The sequence below is a fragment of the Primulina eburnea genome, chromosome 8 (assembly GCF_022965805.1).
Source record: "Primulina eburnea isolate SZY01 chromosome 8, ASM2296580v1, whole genome shotgun sequence".
NCBI classification, from domain to species: Eukaryota; Viridiplantae; Streptophyta; class Magnoliopsida; order Lamiales; family Gesneriaceae; genus Primulina; species Primulina eburnea.
In genome coordinates this window covers 38572065-38585701 of record NC_133108.1, presented here as the reverse complement: position 1 = coordinate 38585701, position 13637 = coordinate 38572065, and the positions used below count along the sequence as shown (strand labels likewise).

The following is a 13637-nucleotide window of genomic DNA, read 5'->3' as shown; positions in this document are numbered from 1 at the left end:
ACTCTTAGCATAAAAAATAATATTTTTCATGGATAACCCAAATAAGAGATCTGTTTCATAAAATATGACCTCTAACACCGTTTCATACAAATTTTTACATTAATAAAATAATGAGATGACCCCATGTTGCTCCCTAAAGCAAATCCAATCATATTCTCAATTCAACTAAAACACTAATTTTCACCCTCTCTTTTTCTTCGAGGCTTTCTCTATTCCCTATGCATCATTTCCCACACCATGAACATATAAACAATTAATTAACAGATGAAAATATATATCAATAAAAGTTTAAATTTTTACATATATTAACGTTATACTATAGCTTTCTTTCTGAGTATCTTGGGTCTCTTGGAGTGAGCCACCATATCTTTCTTCTATGCAAGTTCCGATGGAGATTCTTCGTCCCATGAACTTCACTCTCGTAGTGGTTTCTTTGCTGTTTATGGTGCCGATACTACTAGCTTTTGATCCTCTCACGGACGCTCTCTTGAGCTTCAAATCCGAGCTTTTGGATGGCTCCGACAGTTTGAATGATTGGTTTTTGCCTGATGGGATTCTGCCCTCGACTCAAATTTATGCATGTTCTTGGACTGGAGTGAAATGCGGTGAGAATTCTTCGACAATCATCGGTTTAGACCTGTCGATGAAGAATCTTGGAGGTTCCTTGTCGGGGAAACAGTTCGCTCTTTTTCTTGATCTTGTCGAGCTCAACCTCAGCCACAATTCCTTCTCGCATCAACTTCCAACTGGGATTTTCAATCTCGCAAGCCTCAGGTTGTTAGACATCAGCAGGAACAATTTTTCTGGTCGGTTTCCGAATGGGATTTCAGGCCTGGGAAATCTTGTTGTTCTTGATGCCTTCAGCAACAGCTTCTCCGGGCCGTTGCCCGCGGAAGTTTCTCAGCTGGAGTTTCTCAAAGTGTTGAATTTTGCAGGGAGTTACTTCAGTGGGAAAATCCCATCTGAATATGGCTCGTTTGGGAGTCTCGAATTCATTCATTTAGCAGGAAATTTTCTAAGTGGCGGTGTGCCACCTGAGTTGGGGAAACTGCAAAGATTGTCGCATATGGAGATTGGGTACAACTCATACGAAGGTGGGATTCCCTGGCAATTTGGTAACATGAGTGAACTTCGGTATCTTGATATCGCAGATGCCAATCTTTCAGGCATTTTACCAAACCAACTCAGCAATCTCACTAATCTTGAATCACTCTTTCTGTTCAAGAATCAGCTTACTGGGAAAATCCCGCAAGAATTCAGCAAACTCTTGACACTCAAAAGCTTGGATCTATCCGACAACTTGCTTTTCGGTCCAATTCCAGACAGTTTTTCAGAGCTGGAGAATCTTAGGTTGTTGAGCTTGATGTACAATGACTTAAGTGGCAGTGTTCCCGAAGGGATTGCTCAGCTTCCAAATTTGGATACATTGCTTATATGGAACAATTACTTTACAGGGTCACTCCCGTTTGACTTAGGAAGATACTCAAAGCTTAAACATGTGGATGCTTCAACAAATTATTTTGTTGGTAGCTTACCACCTGATATATGTTATGGAGGAGAGTTGCTCAAGTTAATCCTGTTTTCGAACAATTTTACTGGTGGGCTGTCTCCGTCGCTCTCCAATTGTTCTTCCCTGGTTCGCCTTAGGCTCGAAGACAATTTTTTCTCAGGTAAGATATCACTAGAATTCGGCAAATTTCAAAATATGTCATATGTGGATTTGTCTAGGAACTGGTTCGCAGGAGGGATTCCAACTGATATTGATCAAGCTTTAAAGCTTGAGTATCTCAACTTATCTGATAATCCATTTCTTGGAGGCATTATACCGGTTGAAGCATGGTCTTTGCCACTTCTTCAAAACTTCTCTGCGAGTTCTTGCGGGATATCAGGCAATCTTCCTTCATTTGAGGATTGCAAATCGTTATCTGTGCTTGAATTTAGAATGAACAATTTATCGGGAAAAATCCCAGGAAGTGTATCCTTTTGTAAGGAACTTTTGATGATAGATTTGGCAGATAATAACTTGACCGGCTCAATACCTGTGGAGTTCGCTAGTCTTCCCCTTATCAGTGTATTAGACCTGTCACATAACAGTTTCACCGGTCCAATCCCGGTCGAGTTTGGATCCTCTCAAAGCTTGGAGCTGCTGAATGTATCATATAATGATATTTCGGGCTCGATCCCTAGACAATCGAAGCTCAAGTCCATGGATATTAGTGCGTTTCTTGGTAATCCGAAGCTCTGTGGGGAACCTCTGAGACGTTGCAATCGTGAAAATGGGATCTCAAATGGACTGCAAGTAGGAAGCAGAAGAGCACAAAAAGTATCCTGGATTCTCATCATTTGTGCAGTCACGGTTTTGTTCATCATGGCTGCAGTGTTCGGGATACTATACTTCAAGAAAAGAAGTAAAGGTCCGTGGAAAATGGTTGCTTTTGATGGGCTTCCTCTGTTTACGGCAAAAGATGTTTTGAAAAGCTTTAGTGGAAATGAAGCTGGGGAGGCATTGCACACATTGCCCGATTCAATAAGAAAAGTCGTTTTACCCACAGGAATCACGGTTTCAGTAAAGAAGATAGTATGGGAGCCAAAGGAAAAGAAAAATGCTTTAGAACACCTGATTAGGATCGGTAATTCAAGGCACAAGAACTTGACAAGATTGCTTGGGATTTGCTACAATAACAACTTGGCTTATCTTTTTTATGATTACCTGCCTAATAATGATTTAGCCGAAAAGATTCGGGTGGGGAGAGATTGGGAAACTAAGTGTAAGATAATAGATGAAGTTGCAAGGGCACTATATTTCCTCCATCATGAGTGTTATCCAGCAATTTCTCATGGCGATTTGAAGGCGAGTAACGTGCTTTTCGATGAAAATATGGAACCCCATTTGGCTGAATATGGACTCACTTCATTCATTCAATCAAGTAGTAGTCTTCTTCCGGAAAAAACTAGAAAACAAACAGGTACATACATGCTCATACATCCACTTTCGATATTTGTAACCATACGGCAAACATACATTGGATATGCCTCTCTTCTGCTAAAAAGTCCTGCTATCTATGTGTAAATTTAGCAGGAGTTGAAATATTGTGACATAATATGATCATTTTAACTAGCTTATATAATTTCCTTGAAATGTAAAAACTTCGGTTTTCGACAACGAATAAATAGATGTTTCTGTTTTGATCTGATATATTCTACAGAACGTGGAAACAATTCGTGTCGATCATATAAAAAACATTGATTGTGCAGGTGTTGGTGGATTCAACACGTCCATGAAAGATGAGCTACAAAAAGACATAATCAACTTCGGGGAGCTCGTTCTTCATGTGCTGAGCGATGGTCGATTGGCAAATACTACCAGTTTAAGTATGCAGAACACTCCTAGAGAGGTTCTCATAAGGGAAATAACTAAAGATAACGGAATCACCCCTTCCAGCTCGTCCCAAGAACAGATGGTGTCGGTTCTTGAAGTTGCTTTACTATGCACAAGAAGCAGATCATCAATGCAAGAAATAGTAAAGATGTTGTCTTCGTTGAACCTGCAAACAAGTGGCAAATCTTTAGGAAGAGAAGGCCATGGAGCATTGTAAATGAATGTGCGTATTCAAATTGCCGTTTGTGTGAGTGGTGATTTTGATGTTTGATTTGTATGTAGTTTTGATGCTTGTGTGAAAATCAACTTAATTGCTGTATAATAGAGGAATTGTATAATTTTTATTTTATACTTTTCATTTTTTAACTCTCATCGAACTTTTTTCCATTGTTCTCCTCTCTCTTATCTAGTCTTAAACTTTAAGTACCAACAAACTTAATTGTTCTCTTCTCTCTTACGTTTTAAACTATAAGTACCAACATACAAGGTTTACTAAATGAGGTAACTGTATCAAGCGTACATAGATTATCAAGAGATGATAAATAATATGTGCCAATAATATTTGAATAAAGAAAGACTAAACTTGCAATTTCCACCAAATAAACATAGCGGAAGAAGACAAGTCTTCATCAAATCGGCCAGACAACCATGTTTAATACACCAAAATAGATCCTTCTTAATTTACTCTGCAGGGTGAAGAGGTTTTTAGGTACAGAGCCCGATCGATAAGACATTGTATTATCTTAATAAATATTAAGATGGCCGATATACGTCCCCATAGAGAGGAACGAAAGAAAAGATATCTATAAACACGAAAATTCACCCTTAGATATCTCATATTCCCTTCGTATAGAGCCTCCTTCTTCACCCCGACAGCTATCTGCTGCCGTAAATAGAGAACAGGGACCACCACTTCCTATTTTGGTGTTTCCTTCCAAATAAGCAACAATAACCAAATGTTGAAATAGAAACCAAATTCATCTAAAAAATGGTATAACGAAATTGTATTTCATATCCAAATAGTAACAAGTCTTCATCAATAATCTAAAGCATCACATGGCCTCAACTTCAATATATTTGTCATCACCTAAATACATGAATCTTTCAACATCAATTGACTTTTGGCAATTTAGGCAACCTTGCAAGGACACTCTTATATGAGTAGTGGTATAAAAATCCACTCACCATGTGTGACTTGGAAATAAAACTAAATTAACATTAGAACAAATCAGAACGATATTTGTACTTTTCTTAGCACGTCAAGCAAGATATTCGGCACAATCTCTCTTTTGATGTCCAACAAAAGAAACAATTTGGTCCCTCATTTGTTTCCTTTTAGCTTAATCTTCTTACTTTTCTCTATCATCCTTAGAGACACTAGACAAATTAGCACTTTATGTCCTTTCTTGCTTCAACCTTTTTTCTTCTTCCACACATTAATGAATTAGTTCATTTAGAGTCAATTGCTTCTTTTGACAGTTATAACTGACCTAAAACTAATTGAATTGTGCAGAAAGCGAAATCAAAACCAAATACACAAGCAAATCCTCTGATAAATCTAAGTTTAGTGCCCTAAATTTTGAAGCATGATGAAATATCTCTATGATATACTTCTTTATGTTGTCTTTGTCCTTATACCTCATTGAAATTAAGCTTCTTAAAATTTTGCTAGTTTCAACCTTATCATTAATCTTGGCAAATCGTTTCTCAATTTCCTAAAGAAACTCTTTAGGAGGTGTAACCTTATCGGACATAGTGCCCCTAAAATTTTCCGGAATTGCGAGACTCATTATAATTAGACTCATGCGATTTGAACGATTCCACTTGTCAAAATCCCATTTTTCTCAATGGAACTTTTATCTGTAAAAGCATCAGGTTGTTCAATCATTTGCGCAAGTTCTAAATCTATGCCCATGAGGATATTCATAACATTTTCTTTCCAATCCTTGAAGTTATTCTCATTCAACATAGGAATTGTACTGACACTAGCAGATATAATATAAGGAAAAACGATAGTCATAAAAAAAACAAAATATATCATATAAGAATCATTTATAATAATTGATAAATGACAAAAATTTGAATGAGACAGTCTTACAGGTCGTATTTTGTGAGACGAATCTCTTATTTGGGTCATTCATGAAAAGTTATTACTTTTTATGTTAAGAGTATTACTTTTTATTGTGAATATCGGTAGGGTTGACCCGTCTCACAGATAAAGATTCGTGAGACCGTCTCACAAGAGACATACTCTTGATAAATTCAACCTGTCACGAGATACATAGAACAACATTAATATTTTGTCTTTATATATATATATATATATATATATATATATATATATATATATATATATACACACACACACACACACACACAACAAATCGCCGAAAGAATGAGTGAAATAACGCAAAACCCTAATTCGTTATTTTCCGGCCAATACAACAGCGATTCCACCTAATTAAGAGGGGTATGGGCGTCTCACGATGGCTAGCAATATGTCTCAACAAACTTCGCCAGAAATCAGCTGTGGCTCAACCGATTATGCATTAATTCTGGCAGCCTAAGCCCTAAATTGAATTTCACTTTTTTAAAATAAAAATAAAAGAAAAAAACTTGTGTAAGACGGTCTCACGGGTTGTATTTTGTGAGATGGATATTTATTTGGGTCACATGAAAAAATATTACTTTTTATGTTAAGAATATTACTTTTTATTGTGAATATCAGTAGGGTTGACCCGTCTCACAGATAAAGATTCGTGAGACCGTTTCACAAGAGACATACTCAAAATAAAATATGAAAATTCAAAAATATGATATCCCAAATCAGAAATTCTCTTCCTTCGATGAAACCGGTGATCGAAGAAACCAAATTAAAATTTCCCAATTTATTTAGATCTAAAAGATCTTAAAATATTTTAATCAAAATGTTCAAGGTTTTATTAGACTCAAATAAAAATTCATGAACATAACCAAAGATCTAAATAGATAGATATGGAGATGGCACTCATAGATTTGAACACAAATCTAAAGCAATTATCTAATAACAATATAACATAACCATAAAAAAGATCATTAAAAAGACTTGAGCCGTGATTAAAAATTATAAAGTTGAAGAACTTTGGTTATCTTTCTTTAAGTGAAAAATCGGATTGAGAAAGCATTGCCCAAAGGTGCTCATTGAGCCGGTCACGGAAGATGGTGGGGCTTGCCTCCTCGTTCCCTTTTACCTATGTCATGATGCTTATGGGTAGCTGAGGATATTTCATTCCTATCGGATCGCTAAAAAACGGGGTTTAATGCAATCGATGAATCGTGTGAGACGGTCTTACGAATCTTTATCTGTGACAAGGGTCAACCCTACCGATATTCACAATAAAAAATATATTCTTAGCATAAAAAGTAATACTTTTCATAGATGACCCAAATAAGAGATATGTTTCACAAAATACGACATGTGAGACCGTCTCATACAAGTTTTTTTCTATAACTTAAGCATACCTCAATCCATAACTACATATGTTTGACGAAGATACGAACGTTGGAATCTTCCAGATCAATATGCACTCTTCTAGAATTATTATTGTATATGCTTTCACGTTTCTTTACTAATTAGTCATTGGAAGTATGTTTCTTAGTATTCTTACACAGATTGTATATAAGGGAACACGATACAACGGTTTTACTTGAATTAGAACAAATCATTTTCTTAGCTCAGTGAGCTTGCTCTCATTTTCTTCATATGGTATCAGAGCCCGGGTTCCACCGTTATGTGTTGTTGGACTGCCTATTTAAGCCACCTGTTCTGCCTATAATTGGGTCATTTGTAAACTCCACGCTCCAGATGTTCATTCCTGGGCGTGAGAGGAGTGTGTTAATTGTCCCACATCGGTAGGATAAATAACCTGGGAGTTGCATATATTGGCTGTTGGCTTGGACAATCCTCCCCCTTTAGCTAGCTTTTGGGGTTGAGTTAGGTCCAAATTCCAATCTTAACAAACACGATACAACAGTTTTACTTGAATTAGAAGAAATCATTTTCTTAGCTCAGTGAGCTTGCTCTCATTTTCTTCACAAGAATTTATGATTATAAGATGCATTCAATGAATTCATAGTTGTATATTAACCGGAACCTCAACCTGACCATATTTATAACTTGAAGAGTTATAAACTTCCCTCATCTCTAATTTAGCACATCATAAATTAGTAAATGAGAAGACAAGTCTCTACATAAATAATATCCATATTTAAATTTTATTCTCCAAATCCGAAAAATATAACTCAAGTAGATCACTCGATCGGGTTTCAACTTTTAAGATAACAATCAATAAACACATTTAATTAAATATACTAGCCCACACGATTATGTTCCAACACAATCGAGTTAATTAGGTCTTCGTTATCCAGGTCTATTTCTATTATTATTTCTAGTTAGTAACTTGATCGCTGATATCCAATATAAATGTGGAACAATTACAATGACATTTAGAATAATATTATATATATTGTTCCATTTTTATTGGCAGTTCTCGAAATGGAAAGAAATCCAAGCAGCTTGGCAGATAAGGTTTGGTTTGAGAATCTGTCACTGCATATGCAGTCCAGTTCACCTCATGTTCGAAGTGGAGGCTCGTCCTGTCGGAGGAGAAACATGAGGAAATAAGAGAAACAGATCAATGAACAGACTTTCATGTGTGATATAGTCAGGCAGTGCGATCATGGTGGGGTTTAACTTCTTCAATTATTATGTCAGTCGAGAATATATATTTGTAAAATCTTCTTAAACCAAAGTCTTGTATTAAAGCGGGCTTGTATCCAAAACATATCAACTTGTATATATTATCAGTATATGTATATTTCAACATATATTCTGGAGTTTATGTGCAATGACTGTGCAATTGTTCAATTACCGTGCACATTTTGTGAATGATATGTGCATGGGTACGTAATTTTGATTGATTTTCTCTAGCGCGAAATCATCTTTACTTGTTTGGAAATAAAAATAGTCACAATGACTTATTTATTCTTTGAAACACGTAAACTTATTTATTTATATTATATTATTATATGTGACTAAAGTTATTTTAAACATTTTATAAGCTCGTGTATCTTATATTAAACTGTTTTAAAAATATATGAGGTGTAAAGTATTGTTTTGAAAGATAGTGAAAATTAAACATGCATGATATGTTCGACAACAATGTAAGTTCTTTTTAATATATATCATAATTGCCAATAAATATGTAAGTAGTTATTTTTTTTTTTTTACATATTTTTATACAAATATAAAAAGGAAACTTTATATCTCCGTAATTTTCCTACAATTTAAATATGATACATATTTTATACAAATATAAAATGGAAACTTTATCTCTCCGTAATTTTCCTACAATTTAAATATGATACATATTAGGAAATTTAGATTAATTCCATGGTTTGACTAAGAGTTTGTTTGGTTGGAGAAGATAACAGACTAAAAATATATTATTTTTTTTTTTAAAGAATGTGATTTTGCTTAAGTGAATTTTAATACATGCAATTCAAAATAAAACTTTTCTGTATAAGCCCTACAGTCATAGATGTTTCAAGTACTAATGGAGTGAAGCATACACATTGTGTACGCGTAATATATATATATATATATATATATATATATATATATATATATATATATATATATATATATGAATGATATAAATTTGCCTATGTCCAATATATTTTACTTTCTAAATTATTTACTTAGTTTATTTATGTAAAATATTTTTGTGTTATCGCTGTTTTTCTTCAATGATTTGAGGGGCCTTCTCAAAAACGGATTTTTTTAAGCGAAATGTCATAATTGATTCGTGGTTCTAATTAATTTGAGTTCTAGATCGGAATAAATAAACATTTTCTTGTTTTAAAAAAATACTAAAATGATATCTGAAGGAGGTACGATGAAATATGAGGAAAATAAAATGTTAACTACGTACCACGATCAAAATAACTAAAATAGTAATCAATGCAATAATAGTTTCTGCTTCTTGTCCACTCAACAGTACTGATTTAAAAATAAGAACTCCGACGTCCCGTCTGGACGAAATCCCGGCAGGGGTGATTCATTCATATCCATGATCAGTCCTAATTATAAGGGACGTATTTTGTTTTTGAGAGCTTTCACGTTGTTGCATTTTTGGTTGTATTTCTACGGAATATGATGAGTGTATTTAATTTGTACTATTCAATTTAGATAAATATAACCTTTTAGGACACGCTTGGTTTGGTTTGGAAGATGAGATTATTAAATAATTACTAAATCAATGATTAAAAAAATTATCCATAGAGAAATGTAATATACGTCGATAAAATAATATTATGTTTAATATGATTTTTGTGGACGTGATAAATCATTAATTTCATTCATTAGAGGACGACTTTTCTACTTTTCACTTTGTCACACAAAGAATTCTAAGATCCCGAATGCTCCATTCTAAATAATTTCCCAGTTTATGGTCCGTTTGAAGGAAAAACAACTCTTTTTGCCAATTAAATATTTAAAAAATTTGGTTTTTGTTCAACTCATTATTTTTTTGGCTTTCAGTACTATTTTATCGGAATGTTGATATGATACCAATAAATATTATTGCACATGATACCTGAAAATGCTGATAAAACATTAGAAAATTTTGATGTGACACCAAAATTATTCTTGTTCAACGCCTATACAATATTTAAAACAAAATAACCGAAAATTATAAATTATTACACAAAGACCAAAGTTTGAAGAGTTAGCAGTGGACTAACACTCGAAATAGAGCAAGTTAATAGACCAAAAATTTATTTTATTATTGTTCCACATAGTTCTCAAACGTGTATATACCTAATAACCATACAAGTACTAAATTTATATTATATTAGTTCAACAATTCTTTTATATTTTTATTTCATTAAAAAATTCATTTATCTTAATAATAATAACATAATATTAATATCTATCATAAATGAAATTTTTAATAATTAAAATACCGTTCCCCTACAAATAAAATATTTTTAGCCCACTCAAAAGCGCAAATGTGGTGTTAAGTCAAATTACACACTACCTTTTCGCTTTTCCTTGCTTTCCTCGCCTACACTAACCCTAGTAGCAAACCCTAGCCAGAACTCCCACTTTAGCTTTCTGAGTTCTGTCCCTCAATCATTCGAAGACCCAGCACACACGTTCCTCTTGGGAGACGAGTTTTGGAGAAACCACGCCATTAATTCTCATCTGATCTAATTACTGGTGGTATCTTTCCAGCTCCTTTTACGTACGTGTTCCATCATTTATCACTGTAGGGATTTTTCTTGATTAATTAACTCGTTGTTTTGTGCGGATGTTCTTTCTTTCTTTTTCTTGGCGGATGAATTCACTCATCATTTTGTGGATCGCCTGGTTACGCATTCTAGTGTGTGATTTTATGTCTGGTAAAAATCATCAGCACACGGATTTGTTGAATAGTGCTTTTTATTCTATCTTTTATCTTGAGTTTGTCTTTGTTTGAAGAATGTGTTCTTTTGAATAATTACTAAAATACAAGATTTGACACTAACAAAATTACTGTGTACGAATCAAATTTTCTATTGACTAGATTATTATAACCATAGGTTTGATTTCTCTTTATTTTCCTTGTTGATTTGTGTCTTCAGATTGCTCGTTTTTGTATAAATGTGTGCGCTTCGCTTCGAGTTTCGATCCTGCATATACAGCATTTTATATTTATTAATTTGCATGCATGTACGCTTTTCGTGGTAAATGAAAATTTGATGATACTTTTATCATATGCAATAGGATATGATTGTAAGATTCATGGCAGACCTAGTCATGTGGATTGAATATAAATGGAGTTGTCTAGTTTCATGGGAAAAGTTTGCATCTTTGGCATGAAAGTTATGGGGAATTTAGTGTTACAGATTCCTGATCAGTTTAATTGTCAGCAAAGATCAAGGTTAAATGAAGAGCAATTTATTGAGGAGGCACATGCATCCGCGTGCGGCTGTATGTATCATTACATACATACTAACTTAAAGCTTTCGTATCCGGTCCACATGGTTTAAAACCGCTCCCATTACTTGAGTTTTTGTACTGGTTGAAAACCACTTCAGTTGATGAACACATAAGAAAGGTTTGAAAGCGTTTCCTATAATTTTATCCGAAGCGATTTAGCAAGTTTTACAATAGATCATGCAAAACACTCCTATTGAATTTATGCGATCACTATCTACCATCGATTTTTGTTCTATTTTAAACGTTAGCCTTTTGTCTTCAGTGCTCAGCATTCAGTTTTGCTCTTTCTTAAGTTATTCAGTTGGGTATTCGAACTAATGAGTGACAATTTAGTGTGTTCAGTTTTTTATGTGAGTACTTCATCTGAAGTTTCATGATCTAATTTGCCTTTATGTTTGTTCAAACTGTTCTTTGTTTTGCCATACACTGCTGTAGCAAACTTGTCATTCTTAAGCATCAACAATATACAATGAAAAGGCCTTGAAATTTTTAAAAATTATACAGAAATCATTAGCCTGCAAGTCTTATATATCTTTTTAATTTATTTGGTCATAAAGTTTTCAAGAACTTGTTGGCATTGATATTCTCATGCTGCATTTCGATTCAACAAATCTTTTGCGTGGTTTAGTTCTTGCAAAACATGCCCCAATATTCCACTTAAGAAGGGGAACAGGCAGCACATTTATTTGACATGTTGAAGATGTAAAGCTTGCATTGATGTTTTCAGATAATATTTTCCAGCTGATTATTTGTTTTTTGGTTTCTTGGTAGTCAAGGCTTATTTATTTGCTCGTGTTTTCTGTTGCTTTCCTAGAAACTTAATTTCATTGGTAATTATATGTTGAAACAAAGTGTCGGTTAATTTAAACAATGATAATGATTGTCCATATGGACCTTGTTATTTTTCTTCATCCAAGATTTATTACCATCTTATGCATATATGCCACTAACGCAAAAAGATGTATTGAGCAAGATCTTAATGAACTCTAATAAGTAAAAGAGTTTGTAACTTGCTACAACAAATGAAATTTATTCAGGAAGAAGTAGGAAAATGCTATATTTGAAGATTTTCCACGGGAAGTATTTGCATTGATGATGCTTCGGGAACACCTTTTTGACAGCATACACTCCAAAGGAAATGCTTATTTCAATCTTCGTTATTTTTCGATTAACTTGTTCTGCAGTTTTTCAGAAATATTTGTGTTCATTCACAAACTAGGTTTTCGCTTGTGTGAAATTTAGTTAGGTTTTTTTTTTTATCCAGGTCTAATTCTATTTTTTTCAGGTTCGTAACTTGTTCACTGATTTTCAATATAATGCAGAATCATCACACTGACACTTTAGAATATTGTTTTCTTTTTATTGGCAGTTCTCAAAATGGAACAAAGTCCAAGCAGCTCGGCAAATAAGGTTTGGGAATCTGTCACGATATATACAGTCCAGTGTGCCTCATGTTCAAAGTGGAGGCTCGTCCCGTCGAAGGAGAAATATGAGGAAATAAGAGAGACAATCAATGAACAGCCTTTCATGTGTGATATAGCCAGGCAGTGGAGACCTGATATATCATGCGAGAAGGAATCTGATGTCAAACGGGAGGATCAAAACTGGGTATGGGCAATGGACAAGCCCAACATTCCTCGGACTCCTAAGGGATGGCAACGCATTATAAGAGCTCGAGCGGAAGGAGGCACGAAATTCGCTGACGTGTATTATGTGACACCGTCCAACAAGAGATTACGTTCAATGGTGGAACTTAGTCGGTAGGCTCTAAATAACTTATTCATTATATATGTCATAAAATTGGATCCGGAATATCTATTTTGATGATTAATGTCAGCATTTGTACAGGTACCTTGGTGAGCATCCGCAGCTTGCACAAGACGGTGTCACCACATCTCAGTTTTCGTTTCAACCCCCGGTACGATTTGTTGATAATCATGTTGCGAAAAGGCGAGCTCGCTCTTCATCACGTGACAAACAAGAGACATAAGGTTTTGTGGTGTTATCTTGCTTGGTTTAGTACTACGGAAATCTTGATTCAATGTTAGAAATTGAAACTCTTATGTCATTGCAGCCATTGTCCCATATAGAGATCCTTTTTCGGAACATGATGCGCCGGAGACAATGGTTGAACCCCGAGCAGAAAGTTGGAGAAATTCTAAATTATTTCCTAAATTGAGCAAAGTCGTCTGTTGTATGAAGTTGTCTGTACACAATTGTAAGTTTACATTGGTA

The 13637-nt window shown here is 34.5% G+C and overlaps 2 protein-coding genes across 2 annotated transcripts; both read left to right on the top strand.

The window, feature by feature from the left end:
- Positions 1-170: 170 nt before the first annotated feature.
- Positions 171-3715, top strand: LOC140839604 (uncharacterized). The gene is made up of 2 exons (XM_073206432.1): positions 171-2966; positions 3256-3715. Exons 1-2 carry the CDS (start codon positions 377-379, stop codon positions 3594-3596), a joined length of 2931 nt encoding a protein of 976 aa, XP_073062533.1. The 5' UTR covers positions 171-376; the 3' UTR covers positions 3597-3715.
- Positions 3716-10503: 6788 nt separating this feature from the next.
- Positions 10504-13392, top strand: LOC140839256 (methyl-CpG-binding domain-containing protein 2-like). The gene is made up of 3 exons (XM_073205895.1): positions 10504-10643; positions 12772-13162; positions 13251-13392. Exons 2-3 carry the CDS (start codon positions 12780-12782, stop codon positions 13390-13392), a joined length of 525 nt encoding a protein of 174 aa, XP_073061996.1. The 5' UTR covers positions 10504-10643; positions 12772-12779.
- Positions 13393-13637: the final 245 nt, after the last annotated feature.